This window comes from Anarrhichthys ocellatus, unplaced genomic scaffold (assembly GCF_004355925.1).
Source record: "Anarrhichthys ocellatus isolate YVR2014 unplaced genomic scaffold, GSC_Weel_1.0 scaffold47, whole genome shotgun sequence".
NCBI classification, from domain to species: domain Eukaryota; kingdom Metazoa; phylum Chordata; class Actinopteri; order Perciformes; family Anarhichadidae; genus Anarrhichthys; species Anarrhichthys ocellatus.
Window position 1 is genome coordinate 1,521,409 of NW_022280077.1, and position 20,346 is coordinate 1,541,754.

The 20,346-nt window shown below is 41.9% G+C and overlaps 3 protein-coding genes across 4 annotated transcripts in view; 1 reads left to right on the top strand and 2 right to left on the bottom strand.

Moving 5' to 3' along the window:
• Window positions 1-496: 496 nt before the first annotated feature.
• asb11 (ankyrin repeat and SOCS box containing 11) lies at window positions 497-3,549 on the bottom strand. Its single transcript, XM_031869548.1, has 7 exons — window positions 3,453-3,549; window positions 2,944-3,023; window positions 2,743-2,850; window positions 1,491-1,641; window positions 1,276-1,410; window positions 720-908; window positions 497-635 (listed from the first exon to the last, which is right to left on the bottom strand). The coding sequence occupies exons 1-7, from the start codon at window positions 3,547-3,549 to the stop codon at window positions 511-513; spliced, it is 885 nt and encodes a 294-aa protein (XP_031725408.1). The 3' UTR covers window positions 497-510.
• Window positions 3,550-4,327: 778 nt separating this feature from the next.
• Window positions 4,328-9,152, bottom strand: piga (phosphatidylinositol glycan anchor biosynthesis, class A). 2 transcript variants are annotated; one of them, XM_031869520.1, is made up of 7 exons: window positions 8,819-9,152; window positions 7,592-8,068; window positions 7,233-7,503; window positions 6,931-7,063; window positions 6,468-6,600; window positions 5,446-5,652; window positions 4,328-5,083 (listed from the first exon to the last, which is right to left on the bottom strand). In XM_031869520.1, exons 2-7 carry the CDS (start codon window positions 8,036-8,038, stop codon window positions 4,796-4,798), a joined length of 1,479 nt encoding a protein of 492 aa, XP_031725380.1. In that variant the 5' UTR covers window positions 8,039-8,068; window positions 8,819-9,152; the 3' UTR covers window positions 4,328-4,795. The 2 variants fall into 2 exon arrangements, with proteins under 2 accessions (XP_031725380.1, XP_031725381.1); XM_031869521.1 differs by having other exon boundaries at window positions 7,592-9,152.
• A 4,541-nt stretch (window positions 9,153-13,693) lies between these two features.
• Window positions 13,694-20,346, top strand: part of LOC116395537 (amyloid-beta A4 protein-like) — a gene marked incomplete at its 3' end in the record, with an annotated part of 7,481 nt that continues 828 nt past the window's right edge. Inside the window, exons 1-9 of the mRNA XM_031869518.1 lie at window positions 13,694-14,084; window positions 16,925-17,092; window positions 17,174-17,303; window positions 17,414-17,526; window positions 17,753-17,943; window positions 18,038-18,279; window positions 18,436-18,603; window positions 19,797-19,930; window positions 20,043-20,117. Coding sequence (XP_031725378.1) covers window positions 14,025-14,084; window positions 16,925-17,092; window positions 17,174-17,303; window positions 17,414-17,526; window positions 17,753-17,943; window positions 18,038-18,279; window positions 18,436-18,603; window positions 19,797-19,930; window positions 20,043-20,117 — 1,281 coding nt within the window. The remainder of the gene's footprint in view (window positions 14,085-16,924; window positions 17,093-17,173; window positions 17,304-17,413; window positions 17,527-17,752; window positions 17,944-18,037; window positions 18,280-18,435; window positions 18,604-19,796; window positions 19,931-20,042; window positions 20,118-20,346) is intronic.

Consider the following 20,346-nt stretch of genomic DNA (forward strand, 5'->3'; position numbering starts at 1 on the left):
TTTTTAACATACTTTTTACAAAATACAGTATTTACTCTAAGTGGATACACTTTTACACTTTATACCTATTTTGTGAGATCCTGCATAACAATATCAGCCCTAAACAAGTACTCCAATGATTTTAATTAATTATAATCTTCAACAGACACTGAGAAAAGTGACATCACAGCTCCTGGAGCCACAGAATGTATACAACTTTTTCTACATGCAGTAGCAGCCCACTGTCCAACACCTGTAAACAGACTTCCCAGAGTTCCCTTTTAAAAACATTTTTGGATTAATGTAAAATCCATAAACTGGAATGGAATGGAAAGTACTTCATTAAAAGTATAAAAAATACAAAACCTGATACATTAAAGTTATTGCAATACGAATATCTTGGAACTTGCCGTCCCGTTCTCTGAACTGTCTTTTTTCACTTGCCTTGTTAGTCAGGGACAAGGCACAAATGTGAAGGACAACTCAGTATATGTGGCTCACAAGCAGCCTCAGCAGCAGGGCAGAGATAGCTCACTGGTAGAGGAGAAAGTCCTTCATGCTGTGAGGGAGGAAGAGGCCAGAGGCTCTGTGGAGACGACTCTTTCCCAGACTTCGGCGAATACAGAGCCGACAGAGCTGAGACAGAGAGCACGGACCTGGGCAGAGATTTAAGTAGTGTTTTTATACCTTAATATGAATAAAATGGGTTCATGTAACTTGCATGAATGTCCACAACATACCTTTTTTCTGCAGTGCAACTCTCACTGCGCTGTTTGGCGATGACAGAACCAGAGGAGTCTTTCCCTCTGCGTTCCTACAACACTCATCAGCCCCAAAGTCCAGAAGAAGATCCACAACGTTGGCTCCTCCTCCTCGAACTGCAGCATGTAAAGGACTGTCCTGCCCACACCCGATTCGAACATCTGCTGCTACAAGTGCACACACACACACACATGGTTAAACACCCGAGGCTTGGTCCCATAAAACGTAGCACTAATAGATACAGAGAAGACAATGAGAGACTCTCTAATGTTTGTTTCCTTGTATTGTGCTACCTTGTTCCTTCGATGTATTTTTAACCCTCTAGGATTATTTTATTAAACTTGTGTAAAAGTTGCTCTGTAAATATAATTCTTATTTGTATTACTGTTAGAAATCTGCAGTGAAAACTAAACAAGGTGTCTTGAGGGGATTAGATGTTTTTTTCACTCTATACGTTTTACTGTTAGGGGAACTAACATCTCTCTATGAACTATGATTGTTCCTGACTCTTTGGCAATTTGCAGATTACATTACCTGAGTGTAGCAGCACCTCGACACAATCTGCAGCTCGGGCCATACAGGCAGAATACAGCGGCGTCCCAACCACAGGCAACTCCATGTCGATGTGAGCTCCATACGACAGCAGCACCTCCAGACACTCTCTGTGACCTGAGGGAGAATCAACATCAGAATCTGGGCACTGTTTAAATCATGTCTATACACTAAGACATGTTTGCACACACACGCACCTTTCTTAGCAGCCTCATGGATGGGTGATGGCAGCTGGTAGGGGGTGTGGATGGAGGCACGGTGCTGCAACATGAGCCTGACACAAGCAGCACTGCCGCTGCTGCAAGAGTTGAACAGAGGTGTGGCGCCATCTGTCGATACTGTCTCCACCTACGGGGAGATATAAAATGAAAATATGTCAAAACTTGCCGCCTGTTTTACCCACAATGCAACCCAACCTCTGACACTTCTTTCTGAGATTTTGGTTTAGTTGTGCTGTCAGGCGGCAAACTCCAGTTCTGCTGAGTGAAGCCGATGCGGAAGTGTCTTAAGACCTGCGTTCTCTCTACTAACCATCAGGGGCGACTCCTCTGGTTGCAAAAAGAAGTACAATTGTATAGAAGTCTATGAGAAAATGACTCTACTTCTCTCTTGATTTATTACCTCAGGAAACATTGTAAACATGAGTTTATGGTCTCAATCGCTAGTTTCAAGTCTTCTTTAATACAGCATGATGTTCATTTAGTAAATTATGGTCCATTTAAAGTAAAATAGACCATAAAGAGGAGTATGCTTTAGGGCAGGCTTACTGTGATTGGCAGGTTGCTGCCACTACTACAGGGCGTCACTCTTCCGCATTCCAAATATGGTAATTTCCGTTTATCGGTTGCGAAAAAAACACTAGGCGACGGTCGTATTCCAAGATGGCGACGCTGGACAGGAGGCTTCATAATGAATCAAGTGACATCACTGAAGTAAATTTCTCAGATTTTGGCAGCTCCCTTTGAGGCCACAAAATGCCGTACATGACACATATGCAGTAGTACTCATTCAAACCTGTAAATAGTTGTTGTCAAAAATCATTGGAGTTCACCTTTAATAACATTTTGTAACAATGTTTTCTTCACAAATTTAGTACAATTAAGTATTTCTTTATGTATCTCAATACGTTTGAGTGTGGTTTTACATGTCTGAGACAAATTAGTCAGACAAAAGGAAGAACAATTGTGTAAATTTCTTCTGCTTCCATAATCAAATTGTTCCTGATGAATTTAAAGTTGGCACAATAAAGTTTTACTGTATTCATAACTTTTTTGTCTAAAGTAGCTAAAGCTGGAAATGTCTATTTTATGATTCCCCCAAATTTGCCCAGTTTCTCTCCCTACCTCAACTGTGTATGATACCCAAATATGTCCATTTTGTCATTCCTAAAATAAACATAAACCCTCTAAAAACAAGCCTGTCTTCAAACTAAAAATACAATGTTCTTACATTTGCACCATTGTCTAGCAGGAACTTGGCACAAGCATAATGGCCACCGAGGCAAGCTTCGTGGAGAGGAGAGACTCTGTCCATGGTGAGCGTGTCTACATGGAAGCCCTGCAGGGGTGATCAGAGAGGATAACACTGTCAGATACAAACATGAATGTGCGGTGCATTGTGTGCACACATCAGGAGAAAACCCAACTTTACCTGAACGATGAGGCTTCTCAGCTGTAGCAGCCTCCCTTGGTAGGCGGCGTCATGGAGAGGAGTTCTGTCTGACCAGAAGTCTTGAGACACAGAGAATAAGATCAGGAATGTCTCCACATTCAGAAAACACACACAGATGCACTCATGGCCAAGTGATCCTGATCTCTGCTCATTGTAGTGTTAAGATGACCTCATTTAAATACATGTTTATCCGGTTTCTCAGGGTCACCCCAACCCCCAAACGTACTGAACACACACACATAGGATTTCAATGGCTACTGCAGAGCCCAGTGAACAATATTTACATGCAAAGTTCAAATCAAGAACCAAAACACTATAAGGAAACTTGCGTAATGCAAATACATGCAAAGCTAAACCACACCGAGTAGAAGGTTTGTACATTTTCTCATAAAGTAACAAAAGTAATCCAGTTGTTACTCTTATTTTTCTCCCACAACACAACCAAAATGAGCTGAAAGAGCTAAAAAAAGACAAAGAAAAAAACTTACCAGCCATCAGTGAGTTGCATGCCAACCCCCCATAGATGTACAAGGGCCTCTGCCAAGGTTGTGGGCACAGGGAAACCTCTGTTTGAACAGCAGCCATAATGAAAATGAAACAACCGAAGACTCCTCAAAGACTGTCCGGGACTCAAGCTTTGTCCAGGCAGATAAACAAACCTAAAGTCGGCCTTCCTCCCTCTGTTATCTGGGTCCTTGGCCACCTCCCCCACATTGCCACCTCCCGCCCACCCTTGTCCCAGACCATGGATACAGTCTACAGTATATCCATAACAATGGTTCTTTGGAAGGGCCAGTACTGATTATACACCTTGATTTAAGCACAAAAAAAGTGCATGCAAACAGCTACAAGCAGAGGGACAACAGACTTGGACAAGTTTCCGTGTAGATATCTGGGTGAAAGAGGAGCGCTATCCATCTTCTGTTATAACATAATTCAACCCCTAAAGTATTTCGCCCCTACATGACTTAAGTGTTATGATTACTTATAAAGAATTGACTAGACATACGCTCTACATGTAGGCATCCGTCACAATTTTAATACATTATAAAGTCCTATACGTTTTGTTTTAGCTCTCTCCACATGAACTCATGTGGCAAGTTTATTTTTTGCATGCATGATATAATGTTCAACCTCCAATCACGACGCAATGCAAATCCCCACTGTTGGCCTCTAAAAGCCATGCCACCCCATCTCTATCACCTCCTGTTTCACAGCTAATCTGTGTTTTGTCTGGCACTCTTCATTCCACAGTCTCTTTCATAACATTCTAAGAAAGTAGATGTGTTTCTACGCATAATGTACTGGTCTTTAGAAAGATGAAACTACTACAATGCTGTAGTGAGAAGACAGAAAACAGATGAAACATTAGAAAGTACAGTTTATTTTCCAGAGTGGACTCTCTGGGAAGGTTTGGTGCTTTATAAATATGAAACATCTCAAATGATTAAACAATGGGTATTCATGATTTTAAAGTCAGACAAATAAACCAATTTGCTCTCATCTACATACAGCTTTGCACAAACTGAAAGTAGTTTACTGCCATCTTGTTTCTCAGTGTGAATACAATCAACCAGCCCTTTACTCCCTCTGCTCAGAGCTCCAACGAGTGCCACAGGTTTCCATTTTAATGATTAAATATAAAAATAAGTAATTCCAAGTCTTTGACAGAATGCTTTCACAAGAGGCCCCTTTTGATGAGTAAATGTAAACAATGTCTGGGGTTACCATGAGCACATTCAGCAGCCATGTTTCAAATGTCAGATGGCACCACAGAGACAACATATAGCTCCATGTTAGCAACTGGAAGTGAAGCAGAGGTATGGACTGATCACAATGCTGACATTTTGGATTCTGCCACTTGCTTCGTGGCACTTTTAGAACGAGCTCCGACTTTACTGTGCGGTTGCTGCCACCACAGTCCGTGAGGGCCGGTGCCGTCCACGGCGACGTCCATGACCCGATCTGGCACCCACCACTGCAGAAGCAGCAGGAACAGAAAGTTTAAAACGGCCACGAATGCAAAGATGGAGCCAGCCACGGGGCCACAGTGGGCCCTCAGTCTCCGCAAACGTCTGTCCAGGGGAAGCACCTCCTCTCTGGCCACGCGGTCGTACACCTGGGAGGAACACAGGAGGCGGTGATCAGAGTCACCGCGGATCATTCAGCGGGAAGCCCTCAGCTGTGTGAATCATCAGTTGATTTACATGCGCAGAAGAACACAGATTGCTGTATCTATGTGTACATTTATCAGGTCGGGAAGCAGATCGCTCCCCTCACACCGCACCTTATTTTGAAAGCGTGGCTTTCTTACTGGAACTGTATTAGTGATACAAGATGCAGCTGCTTGATGACTTTAGTGTGTATTTGGGTGAGGGCTGTAGTGAGAACACAATTTACAGATGAAGAACAGTCAACTGTTCATCTGTGGAAACTGATTAATTTATTTTCAATACAAGAAAGTTGAGTTGGTGAAACTACCTTTTCAGTCCTCTCAGCAACGTTTTTCCAGGTGTAGAGGGTTTGCACACGAGCATGGATAGAGGCGGGGGAGGGGACGGTCCCCGAACGCTGCCGGGCGATGACCGTCTCCAGACCAGCACACAACGCCCGCACAGTCGGCTCACACATGGTAATCAACTCCTCAGGCAACACCTCGGGAATGCCCCCTACACGAGTGCTCACCACCTGGAAAATAAAACAACTAGATGTACACGCTTTATACAAACACACCAAAGTAAAAAGCTCATTACTGCGCGTTTTCTACTGGCTTCATCAGTCTGTGATGGATTTTTACTGAATTCTATGTCAATGTTGGATAATAGCAACTATTATCCCATGGCTGCTTTTGTGCCACAAACTGTCCGCGGACGGCCCCATTTTTTCCCTTTTGAGTGTAAAACATATTTTAAGCAGTGCTATGAGATCGAGTTGAGCAGCCACCTACGTGCACACACCCACGGGAAATCTGTGACAAGAACACTTCAAAACCTTCAGCTGTGTCAAGCCAATTCTATTCAGTTGAAAGGGCGGTTTCTGTAGAGCTGGTTGGTTTGAAATTCAGAAATGCTTCTTTTCTTCCTGTTTTTGGAGCCATTGGCAGTAAATAACTGTATACATTTGATAAATTGTAGAAATCGGTGGTTTACAATGCTTTGTGTTGCGACATGAATGTAAGAAGAACGTTTAGGACATATTAATAACTATTTCCGCATCTAATGAAAGCAGGTTTCTCTGAAACAGGGAGTGAGAGACACAGGGAGACAGTGTGTCTTCTCCTGTGTTAAAATGAGTTGTAGAAAGTAAATGTAAACACAGTTAATGCAGCTTCCACATGTATTTCTTAGATATAGGAAACATTGCACCTAATATGGCCATGAGTGTTAAGATTATCCCATCAATCCAACGATACACGGTGATTTTAATGATGAATTTATCTTTGAACTGAAAGACTCTTTGCTATAATTTCCTAACCTTAAACTATTGTACGAATGCCAACACACCTGCAGTCCACAGCTGGCTCCTTCTACGATGGCCATGCAGAACGCTTCAGTGAGAGACGTGTTGAGGAAGATGTGACCCTGCACCAGAACTCCACGAACATCTTTATGCTCCAATGCCCCAAGCAGACGGACCCTGAAGTGAACCAATTCAAAAGGAGTGAGGCACAAATAATACCAGCTTCCAGGGCTAAACAGTAAGGATTGCCCGATTGCCCAGGGCAAGTAAAACGCCATGTAAATCTAGCAACTTACTTGCCTGATTGGGCAAGTGGTAAAAAAAACAACACAAAATGTTTTCCAGAGTCAACTCTCTGTTCATAAAATGTCGCTTTTGCAACAGTAATACCCGACATTCAACTCAATATTGCGGCTAAAGTGGTGTCATTTTATGTTCTTACAAAGAGCATGTTCTTAAAGAGGTTTAAGTGATCCCCCTATTGTAAAAAATGTCCTCCAGCGGTACCTGTCATGTAGTTGGTATTTCTCTCTCACTTCCTCCAGCACGAGTCTCTTCGGTCCCTCTCCACCAATTAGAAAGTGCAGATCCGGATGTTTGAGGCAGAGCTCCGGGATTATTCCACCAAGAAGATCGATTCCTTAACAGAGGAAGAGATTGTGAACACTTTGCCAACATGAGGGCTTGAACAAAAAAGGACCGTGTCTTATTCACCAAGACATTCTGCTGTCTACAATTTGAGCACCCGTTGTCCAGCAGAAATATGAACTTATAAGCTAAAATGTCAAACACGAACAGCTTCTCTGTACCTTTGCGGTACACAAGACGGCTGACCACAACAATAGTGATCCTGTCGCCCTGGCGCTGAGAGGGGTCGGGGGTGAAGTCGGTAGGGTCAACAGCGTTGGGAATAACAGACACTATCTCCGGGTTGAGTGCTGCACGGAGCACCGTGTTCTCCTTGCTGGTGTACGACACGCACACAGTGTGGTTGGTGTCGCACAGTGTTATAGTCAGAAGCTTGTTGGTCAGCACGGAGCTCACATCAGCAAAGCCGAAGAGCGAGTGGTCAGTGAACACCTGTAAACGATAACACGCTTTAGGTTTATGTCAGCAGATTATGTGCAGCGTAATGATTTTGAGACCCGGCACACAAGAAGTCATATACCGTGTTAAGGCCCATGGTCTTGGCGTGGAACAGTGCGTCATGGCCCATGGCGGAGAATGAGCTGTGTGCGTGCACCACAGTGATGCGTTCCCTTACAAACACACAGCGCATCAGTGGGAGACTGTGGAAGCAGGTGGTGGCCGTGGACTGGTTGTACATCACCTGCAGGGGGAGGTAGTAGACCTTCAGTCCGTTGGTCAGGTGCCTGACGCCCTTCCTCCTGCCATAGGCATGCGTGGCAATTACCACCTTGTGTCCCTTTTCAATCAAACACTGAGATAGCTGGTAAATGTGACTCTCTACTCCTCCCATGTTTGGATAGAAGAAGTCTGACACCATGCAGATGTTGTGCTTCCTGCTGGGGACCCCGGCAACCTCTGCAGGAGCTCCAGAGACTCTCTGAGTTGAAGGCTTATTCACAGCCGCTGATCTCCTTCGTTGGCCCATTGTGGATACCTTGTGTGGCTGTGCACCTCACTGAAATGATTAGTTTAGTCATTGATTAGTTGGTAAACAGCAAGATTAATTGGTGACAAAAGTATTTTGATAATGAAAAAAAATGTGTTTAATAATTTTAAAAGCAAAAATATCATACATTTTGTGCTAAATCAATTCAATTAATCAACAACAATTTAATTATACGATTTCTTAACAAGGCATTCCCCGTTTCCAAATTCTTCAATGTGAGAATTAGCTTTTTTCTCTGTTAAATGTCATTATAAAATCTATATTTTTGGGTTTCAAATATATTTAGATTATAATCATGAAAAAGATTGTGAAAAAAATTACCATAACTATTTCTAACTTGCCTAAAGTACTTTTAAGTGAACCATACACTCTTTTCTTTTCTTTTTCAAATAGTTGACTAACATGTACACCTGTAATGATCCACCTGTGGTTTAGTGTAGCACCTGTCTCATTTCTCTCCTGGTTGTAGCAGCTCACTTAGCATTAGATATGTCCGAGAGTGAATTGTCCCTTTAACTTGCATTTAAAATATGGTAGTCAACCTCACTCAAGTTTTTACAAACACATTGGAGACTAACGCTATCTGGTGTAATGTAAGTTGACTATTAGCCAACTCTTCTAAGCTACATTGACGTTGTTTATATCCTATCTGACGCTAGTTCATGACACATTAGCATCAAGCTAACCAACTCTGCTCATATGTAACCACTTTACTGAACTTAAAGCAGTTAGTTTTCCTATCTGTCAGAATTGCCTTACCGTGGACAAAATGTCAGTCCTGTTCCAGCCTGTGGAAACACACAGAACTCTTTTCCACATGTAGATTAATTTATACTTGCTCGCCCTGAGGTAGAAGCCAGTTAGCGCCTGTATCACTTCCGGGTTTGTCACTACGTCATACGTAATGACTCACTGATAGCTCTGCTGTAAATAGAGGAATCAGGTGACAGTTGGCTAACTAGCTGTTATATGATAACGACAATGTTAGATGACCATTTATCTGTTCATATGAGTGGAGTGAATGTGAACGTTTTATATCCAGCCATGTTCTCCAGAAGGAGAATCTGTTTGTTTTTGTTTTTTACATGAATGAATGGCTGAGACGTTTGTATTTACGAGTACATTGTTTGCATCTTGCAATAAATATTGATATGTTCTTGATCACTTAGGTTTGTAATTTAACAAAAAAACTTTTTGTGTTTCTTACAGGGTAAGTTTCTACAAATTTTAATGAATTCAATATCCTTAAGGCAAATCTGGCAAATCAACAACATTCAGTGTAAGTACTATATCCCAAAGTCAAAAGAACACGCTGCATTTTCACACACCCTGTTGTACGAAAAGAAGCTCGCCCAAGGACATTTATGAAGAAATCACAGTAGATAGAATTTACAAAGCATATAGTGCTGATATTGCGCTGTATAAATATCACCCTCAAAGGTCATAAAGGATCAATGACCAATACAATTGCTGTATATCACCCCAGAATTCATATTTTACATAATGGTTGCTAAGTGTTGCAAAATCAGATCAAGTTACCTCAAATATCTACAGTAAATCTGTAAGTATTAATAATTTACTTTTCTCACATTAGAAGTATAGCGGTTACAGTATATCGTATATACCAGCCAGGTACATTGGTGATGTGATTAAATGTCTCACTTCCCTGTTGTTTTTCTTTAAAGAAGTATATGGAGTATATCTGAATGGTCTGGCAATTTACCGTGTCAACAAGGCAGTTTTCCAAAGAATGCAGAACTTTGGCAGATATCAATATGAATCCCGTCATCGTTACCTGCCACAGAATCCACAAAAGTGCACACTTCCAGCAATCTATTTTTGTTGCGTGATGATTGATAACTGATTACATTTAAATGTATCACTTCATCTTCTTATCGTAGAGGGCAATCTCCTTTCACAGTCCTTGAAGTTGAAGGAAAGATTAACACATCCTTGCAAACATCCATAAAAGCTGTCAAGCTGGACATCCTTTTCAGAAACACCTCATTCCTTTTCGTGGCATGAACACAGGATGAAACCTGCCTGTAAAACAGTTTTGGAGTGGGCATGATGTTAACCACAGTTTGGTGGAATGTGGCAGTTTGGTGGAATGTAGACGCCTACATTGTGACATTGGGGTTTGTTGTGTGTTTAGACGTTGTTGGTATTCACTTCTCGTTTCCTCTGTTATCTCCTGTAGGACAAAAGACATGGAAAGATAAATTCCACTGAGAGATCCAGTTACAACGGCAAGTTTCAACACTGAAGAGCAAAAGTGGTCAGGCTCGACTTAACAACAACTGTAAGACGTGTTGTGCAATTCTGGTTCAACCAGTACAGCTCAAATACAAGACACATGGAATAACGATCTCTGTTGTTATGACTACTTACTGTGAATACAAGAGAAGGGAAAGTCCAAGCACCGACACAATGGGGATGAATTTTATGCAGGATCTTATCCATACTACTGGTTGGGGTCTTGGGTCCTGGAAAAGTTCTGTGGAAGAAAATTACAAAAATATAATGCTTTACATAACAAAATAATTTGAAGTCACCTCCTAAACAACACTTTACTTGTTAATGTCTTTTACAATATGTTGTATTATGATTGTTGCCGAGTTTACTAATAATATCGTAATGCATTTACTGTGGAGTAGTAATGGGCTAAATGTAAGTGCAATCCTCTCTGAAATAGTTAAAAACAAATAGTTACCAGGCCTTACTTCCCAGCCAAGGTTCAGGGTAGTTTCTTCTGTCTGACAAACACTGCTCGCTGGTGAGAGAAGACTCAAGTTCAAATTTTGCAAGATGTGTAAATTCATGGGTGCATGAATGAGTGATCAAATACTGCAGGTATGCATAAGGGATGAATGACTCACCAGAAACGTTTAGATATACATCGAATGTCATGTACGTATCTTGACTGTGAAACGAACATTTGTATTTCCCCTGGTCCTCCGCTGTGATATTGGTGAGGAGAACAGAGCAGTTATTGCGGTTCTCAGACAGAAATGTTTTGGTCCTGCCCTTGTATCTATTCGTAAGGGTCTTGGTGAAGCTGAACACCGGCATCGGGTTTGGTTCTTCCATCTGCCAGTTAAACCCCTTGTCCAACTCTGAGCAGTTGCATGGCAGAAGTACACTGTCTTCTAAGAAACCTCTAATAGTTGTGTCATCACCTAGAGTAGAAAAGATAAATAGGGATACAAATTTGTTTCTGAAAACACATCTGCCTTGAAAATTTGAGTTGACTGAACTAAACTTCTGGGCTCATAAGTCGTGCAAATATAAAACCAACTGAGTTAAGTTCACTAAACTTGACAAAACAAGTTCAGTGAAACTGAGAGACGTTTTAGTCAAATTGACAAATATCAGAGTTGTACTCCCAGTTTGAAGACCCAATGTTGAATTTGATGTCAAGGTTTTCCAGCAGTCTGTTGGAGCACATTTATACCAGAGTACAGAGCCTTTACATGAAGTTACTCCCAGCAATTATCTTAAATTAAGAGTGTAAGGACTACTAAATTATATTAAATACCAATATTCATCATTGCTTTAATTATTATCAGAACAAACAACCATGTCTGAACATGTATTAAAGACTGATAAACTTTCTGTAAACTACAAAAAAGTGATCTCTAGTGGTCGTCTGCTGATTTGCTGCTCCGAGTGGTGGAAAATAACTAAGTACATTTTCTCATGTACTGTACTTAGGTTCAATTTTGAGGTACTTGTAGTTTACGTGAGTTTTTCCATTTCATGTTACTTTATTTTTCCACCACACATCCTTTTAGAGGGAATTTTTGTACTTTTTACTCCAAAAAGTCCCAAATTTCTTTTTAAATTAAGATTTTACATTTGAAAAAAATCTGATAAGATAACGAAATACAAAACACAATTGAAAGTTAAACCAGTGGCACACAATGTTTTTCTTTCGTGACCTCTTATTGAAAATCAATGTGAGGTTGGGTGTCCTTGCCATGTTTCAGATATCTATGAGTTGTGAGCAGCTCCAACAAAAAGACATTTACCCCTCTAAACTTCTCATTCAGTTCATTTAAATAACAATTTGAGGTCAAATTAAAATAGTAATACATTTTCACAAACCACAACAAAGATGTGAGAAATATCCAGACAATTAAAACCGGTTTGGGCAGTATTTCTCACAGGATTGTGAGAGGCTGTGGGTGACCCTCTGACCCTCTAGCAGGCATGGGCAAACTACAGCGAGAAAAAGTAATGCAATTTTGTACATTTTAGATTTATATGCATCAATCTGGTATCCTTTGAGAACAAAATTAAGAGGCAATCTATAAAGAATGGTGTGCTCATGTAAACTGTACATTTAGGCTACTCCAGTACTATACTTATGTACAATTTTGAGGTACTTGTACTTGAGCATTTCCATTTTATGTAACTTTATACTTCAACTCCACTACATCTCAGAGGTGAAATTGTACTTTTTACTTCACTGCATTTATTTGCCAATATTAGTTGACAGCTACTTTGTATATTTATGTATATTAAGTATATAAAGTAGTTAAAATGAACTCCACCTTTACCAGCTGCCACATTAAAGTAATGAACACATTAATGCATCGATAATTGTAATTCAATGATATATTCTGAAAACGGCCATTCTGCATAATGAGTATTTTACTTTTGTTGCTTCAAGTAATTTTCCTCCTTCTTGATTTCTATCCAATTAATTTAATTATCTCACATCCCCTCAGATTTATCTTGAGGGGATTTGTAGTATGAAAACTGCTTTACTTTGCCACTTGAAGTCTTACAAGAACTGAAAGTTCTTTATTATGTATTTTAATTAAGGGGAATGCTTTGCAAAGCAAACTACAATACACCAACTTTATATTATTATATATACATATCTTAACTTCTGCACTGTTCCATTAAATTTGCTTGATTTTCTTCATTACTTAGGCTATTTATTAATAGTATTTAATGAGCATTGTTGGGGCAGCCTACATCTAAGATTATCGTTGCCAACGACTGCTAAAGTAACACATTTATAGCTAGCTGGGGCATTATATCATATACTGTAAACACTCAAACTTTCCATCTAGATTCGTTAAAATATTATTATTATTAATTAAATACCAAAAGTTTATGCGTGGTTATTCTGCGGTTGCTGTAGAACACATTTTCAGAAACAGACTCTAGTTTCAATGATGCGAAGGCTTACCTGAGACAATTACCACCATTAACACCCCAAGGAAGGTCCTCATGTTGCACCCCGCGGGTGGATAACTATGGATCTCAAGTGAGGAATATGCGGTCAAATTGGTAGCCTATCACATTTTCTAGGCTATCATTATTCTACTCCGTGTCGTGGGATTGTTTTGATTACATTTGCTAGATCCGCCGAAAGTAAAATCCCAGCCCGTGAACATGAATCCACACACGCCCGTCTTCAGCGTGACTGAAACCAAGTGAAAGTTCAGCGGCGGAGTTTCCGGAGTACACTCGTCAATAAATATAAGGAAATTAATGGCAGGCAGGGCGCGTATTGTGAAATCCGCCTCCCACTCAGGAAAAAAAGACAACAACTTGCAGTTAAAAGCCCCTACGATGAATAGTATGCGTCAGGCAGACCATAACTCATTGGTATAATTCAATACTATTTTATTCAATGTTGCATTTTATTGGATAAGGTATATACAATATTATCAAATAAATGGGTAGAGGCTCTGGGTTCCATATGCGATTACCTTGGCATGACAGCACGCACGCACACAGACAGACAGACTCCCCCGCCCCAGCTCAATCCAAACACACATCCAGGGATCAGCACAGTCACCATCGGGAGCTAAACAGAGAGGGATCACCGGGAACCCTTCAGCCGCCGCTGCTGTCGACACACACACTACCACCTGCGTTGACACTTTTATATTTCTAACGGAAGAACCGTGAACATAAAGGGGGTGCTGGATACCGGGAGGACGGCATGGGAGAGCTCACGGCGTTTCTGCTGTTACTGGTGGCGACCTTGACGCTTTCGTCCGAGGTGAGTAACGTACCAGCGGAGGAATCATAGCCGTGGGAGTCGGTGAGCCGTCTGCGGGCCTGGAGCCACAGCAGCCATCAAACCGACCGTCGTGTCTAATCTGATTAAAGACGTTATAAAATACGGTTAAAGCCGTCCACTTATGACACGAAGACTGCGCAGCGTTAACGGTTATTATCTGCCGTGCTGCTACCAAAGATAACGTGATTACTGGGCTTTGCTGAGGCCCACTCTTTGTTTGATCCAGTAACGTTTAGTTGGTTTTCCCTTGACAGCTGTGAACATATTGTTCTACGTGTCCACCAACATTAAAGGGTTGTCGCACAGATTCACTGCGTAGAATCAGCAAACCTAATATGATCAGCGATGCTCCCAAGGCCCACCGTTAGATGTCAGTGATTGACAGCTTGGCCCTGCCGTGTTGGACATGTTTTGATTAGATAAGAGGATAATTTGTTTTATGTTTATTATAATACGACTTGTTGCAGGGTTATAATTAGCTGTTATCTATTTATTGCTAACGTTAGCTAGATAGCTACGTTAATTCACCTAGCTAATCCAGTGGCTAGGGTGTAGACAGCTAACTAGTGCTAATGTTAGCTTCTTCCAGAATAAGACACACAACGTCGTATGCAGTGAGTTTGCCTTCTTATATACAGTCTATGGTTGGTCTTCTTTAACATCTTAACGGTTTAAAATAGGCACGTCCATACACCAGCTATACCAGACAGCACGTTAAGCACAGCTGGTTATAAGTTAAACCCCCTGATACAAATAGAGGTTTTTAGCTATGCTAATTAGCAGTGCTACTGCGTCGACCTGGACTAGTCCAGCAGCGTTGCAGCTGTAGGGTGGTGATATTCCTGAGAAGAAAGGAAAAAGGATGCAGCCTTTTTTTTTTTGTTAGTTTGACACAAGCAAGATGGCGCCTGCAGCTCGCTGCTGCTTCTGGTGCTGTGCAGGACGAGGGAGACACAGAGCTTAGGATCACCTGGATATAGGATGAACACAATGCTACAATGCTTAATGCAAATCAGTAGATGCATACAGTGGGTTTTTCATCACCATACTACATTTAGGAGAGCAATCAAGTTAGGGAGACAGTAGTCTTGGTTTCCCACCCAAAACTAACCCCTGTGTGCTGCAGAGAAAATGTCTCTGTGCAGAATTATCCAGGACACACTTTTTTTTTGACGAAGGCCGCATTCAAGACCTTTCATCAATTAATATCACCACATTGTCATACCTGTGATCGTCCTGAGATACTATAGTTGCTCTGTCGCTGGTCTGGATAAGGTGCATGAAAGAAATCATGTTCTGTTGTATTTTTCTTTGCTATTTTGTTACAATACTGGTCATAGTTTATATCTTTGCTGTACTATTTTTCTGTTATTTTAAGATAGGTTTTTTTTTCACAGGGTGATATATGTCTGGTGAGATTAGCTTTATAGCCTATCCATTTAATGTATGTCTTTCATGTTTTTTAAGCTGCAGGCTGAGTCACAATTGAAAGTGTCACACAGGCCCTGCAGCACAATACCGAGATATGATAAAATGTGGCATGGCCTGCTGCAACACCTCTACAGTCACAGTGTATTTGAGCTCCGTGTAACACCAGGTTTGACTGGTTGTCTCAGTGTAATAGGATACTAACATGCATAGGAGCATTTTACTGGTAGCTTAGCACATGGCTTGATATATCTGTCTTGTGTTTTCAACAAACAGGATTTGATTGGCATTAGCCATATAATTAACCATATAAGCCATGATAAGTGGGGTGAACAATTGCCCATTGACTGATGTACTCAGACTTGTGCGATTTGAAGCGCAGGTTAACACCATTTTATTTTATAATGAAGCCTGTAACACACTTTCTGTGTTCAAGTATCCACTGATATATGCACCAACTGCTTATTGCTCCAGTTTGTATTTTCCTATTTTAAGTTTTTTGATTCCGACATTATGAGCAGGACTGCAGTGATGCATGATGCAAGGCGCTCAATTAAACAAAGGAAATTGCGCACCTCGATAAATGATGAATGACGTTACGCAATCTGCTGATGAGGTGATAATACTAACTCACAGCAATGCAGATCTTCACAAGCAAACATAGCATGAAGCCAGAATTAGTCATTTAAAGATTGTTAGCAGATGTCTTGGTGGCTAGAGTAATGTCAGCTTGCAGCATCAGTCTATTGGATTTCTGCCAGAAAAAATTCAAGGCCCAGAATTGGAAACATCCTCCAATTGTTTACGCTAGCAAAAACAAGTGGAAAACAATAAATGGAGACCAGCTGTGTCCCATTGGAAAAATAGGAGACCAAAGTCGGTTCAGTTGAAAGAAGAGGTTGTTTTTCCACTCATATTTTGATTTTGATAGCTGGTGAGCTTCAGTAAGTTTCTCTATATTAAAGAACGCTCATTGAACGTTCTTTAATAGAAGCAATGATTAAAACCCCATAAGACTGGCTAACAAAGGGCACACGTGCTACCCTGTGGCTGTAATGCTGAGCTCACTGGCTTATGAGCTCAATGGGATAAAACGGAGTGTCTTTCCTTGCTTGGGCTTAAACCAGTAGCACATTCCTTTATTTATTTATTTATTTATATAACAACTTAAATGTGCTACAATATTATCAAGTACTTTCAAGAGGCCTTTGTACTTAATGATCCCAGTATTGCATAGAGAGACAGATGTATGAGCTGGATTGTATGTGAAAGGCAGTAGAACAACATAAGAGGAGCTAAGTATACATATACGCTGTAGGAGATGTTCAAGTGTAAGTTATACTTTAGCCAGTCTGGTACCATCAATCTTCATTTTTTTCCCTCTTGTCCAGGTGCCTGCTGATGACTCTGTGGGTTTGCTAACTGAGCCCCAGGTGGCCATGTTCTGCGGGAAGCTCAACATGCACATCAATGTGCAGAGTGGCAAATGGGAGTCTGACCTCTCGGGCACGAAGAGCTGCATCGGCACCAAGGAGGGCATCCTGCAGTACTGCCAAGAGGTATTTAAACTGAGTGAGAGTGTGAGAGAGTGAGAGTTAATGTATGTAGCAAGAACATCAAAATCTCTCCCTTCTCTCCAGGTGTACCCAGAGTTGCAGATTACAAATGTTGTGGAGGCCAACCAGCCCGTCAGCATCCAGAACTGGTGCAAGAAAGGCCGCAAGCAGTGCCGCAGTCACACACACATTGTGGTGCCATACCGCTGCCTGGGTAATCGGTTTTTACTGATACAGTTCTATGTTAACAAGCATGTTTTTGTGTGTGGTTGAGAATGGATATACAAACTACCTGTACTGAGCAAATGAATGTTCATGTTGCAGTTGGGGAGTTTGTGAGCGATGCCTTGCTCGTGCCTGACAAGTGCAAGTTCCTGCACAAGGAGCGAATGGACCAGTGTGAGAGCCATCTGCACTGGCACACTGTCGCCAAAGAGGTGAGACAATCGCAGCATTCAATGCTACTGCATGAACTTCTTATTGTTATCTCGCCTCAATCATTACGTCTGCTAGTGACTTTTTCTTCTGACTTATTCCTTTTCTATCTGGTTTTCTATTATGATAATGATCTGTGCATCAGAGCTGAATTATGAGTGTGGGGCTCCTTATCTCCAGTCACCAAGGTTTACCATGTCATGATTATTGCTTGTTTATTAAATTTAGTCCTGTGGAGACCGCTCCATGAACCTCCATGATTACGGGATGCTGTTGCCATGTGGTATCGACCGTTTCCGAGGGGTGGAGTTTGTCTGCTGCCCGGCGGAGGCGGAGCGAGAGGCGGACAGCGCGGAGCTGGAAGGGGAGGAGTCAGACGTCTGGTGGGGCGGAGCTGAGGCCGAATACTCTGATAACAGGTACCATCACTCGCACACATTCATCCAGCCTGAAGGACACATCGCTGAATGATGTTAAATATGTAATATATATGTAACATTGCTCTCCCGGCAGCATGTCACACCCGACCGACACAGAGGCAGCCATCGCTGAGGACGAAGAAGAGGACGACGACGACGACACGGAGACTTTTGAAAGGGATGAGAACGGAGATGGCGACAATGATGAAGATGATGAGGATGAGGAGGAAGACGACGACGTGACCGATGAACGGGATAGCGATGAGCGCAATGCTAACATCGCAATGACCACCACCACCACCACCACCACCGAATCAGTTGAGGAAGTCGTTCGAGGTGAGAAATCGAGCTCATACGCACCCTTTGTTTACATGTGTTCATCCATTTGTTGTTTTTCATCATGTGGTTTGTTGATTTACGTAACAAGCTCCCATTTTGCATTCATTTTTATTTGATCTTTAATTTGCGTTTGCCTGTGTGTACATATCTCAGCCGTTTGTTGGGCTCGTGCTGAGTCGGGCCCCTGTCACGCCATGCTGGAGCGTTGGTACTTCCTGCCTAAGAAGGGCCGCTGTGTTCCCTTCTTGTTTGGGGGCTGTGGGGGCAACAGGAATAACTTTGACTCGGAGGAGTACTGCCTAGCTGTCTGCAGCAGCTCGTGTAAGTCCCAGGACCAGAGTCGCCTGAACCACGATGTGGCCACGAGCCTGATTCCTGTCCTCAGGCTGCTGCAGATTGTCTCTCCGTCTCACTCACTGTCTCTCCCTTTCCTGAGTCCTGACTCTTAACCACTCGGAGTACTGACAGGTGGATTTGTTTGCTCGTCTTGTGTTGAGTATTCTAGGATTATTGTCTCAGCAAGATAAAAACATACCTTTTGATAGTCATTTGCTTAAATGATAAGGCTGAGGATTTTCTATATTTCTGTAAACAAATCCAATGAAAAGACTAAAACCAACAAAGCATCACTCTGCCCTTTTTGTGACTTTCAGCATAAAATCCATTCCTTCCTCGAGAAAAAAAATAGATCTTTAAACATCTGTCACAGATATATAGTGTATTGTTATAAAGTGTGGTGATGGCCTTAAACATCTGGGTACTGTAGTTTCAGCTAATATTCAAACAGGAGTAAATATAGAATCTGTTGGGGACCATTTTCAGCCACAGACTAGTTCATATTCTGGTCTGTAGTCAGTATTTGTTACTTCTGATACTTCTTACAGCATGTGGACGATGCAACGTAAAAAATACCGAACGTTGAATGTTGGCATGCGTCTGCATGCATTTCTGCACACGTGTGTTTGCATGCCTTGCAGCGGGACGGTCTGCTGCTGCTGCGGCTCCGTAGTAGTCTGACCGGGCAGCTGTGGGTCTCTAAGGATGTCATAAATATGTCTTGACCAGCTGATTGTTGCAGTGTGTTAACCGTGACGGTGAGTGTGTGAATCGGGGAGGGTGTTGTTAAAGGTTAATGGGTTGATTTGCTGTTTCCACCCATACTCCTCAGTGGTGCAATGCCTGCCCTGATCCTGACTCAGCACTTTTAATCTTATCTCCAGGCTCCCACATTACATATAGACATACGCACTTGTACTTTGAAACTAATCATCCTTTGTCCCCTGATAACCGGTGTGTCTTTTAATACAATCTGTATGTAGCTAACACATAGTGTATGTTGTTTAACACACTTGAACTTCATGTGTCTGAAATACTGAAACCCCGTATGATGTCATTGTGGGTTTCGGACACACTGGAATCAGTGTTTTTTTTCTATTTACTCGTTTTCTTTTTTATCCTCTGGGTGTTTTCTCCCCTGCACTGTGTTTGATTCCGGACTCTTTGTCCTCCACCAGTGCCCACCATAGCCCCCAGTCCTCCAGACGCCGTGGATCGGTACCTCGAATCTCCCGGGGACGACAGCGAACACTCTGACTTCCAGAAGGCCAAGGAAAGCCTAGAGGCCAAACACCGTGAAAAGATGTCCCAGGTATGCTTGTGCGTCCTGAACATTTCTCTCTGGGATATCGCCCTGTCAAGGTGTCCAAATGTCTGTCAGTCTGTAATGCGTTTGTCCCTGGTGTGACCCGCTTCATGTCCAGGTGATGAGGGAGTGGGAGGAGGCTGAGAGGCAGGCCAAGAACCTTCCTCGTGCTGACAAGAAAGCTCTCATCCAGGTAGGAAACGCATCACAACTTCTTCTGTATTTCAGTATCATTTGTTAATGTCAAAGGTGATTGTTGTGAAAAAACATTAGTTCCCTTATCTAAGCCAAAATGAATGAAAAGTCACCTGTGTTTGATCAAAATGCAGTGGATAAGGATTTTATTTATTGATTTTCAAAACTCATGTGGCATGTCGTGCTTCAGATTTTTGGCCAAGTTATCGCTCTTCTAGCTGTAGATG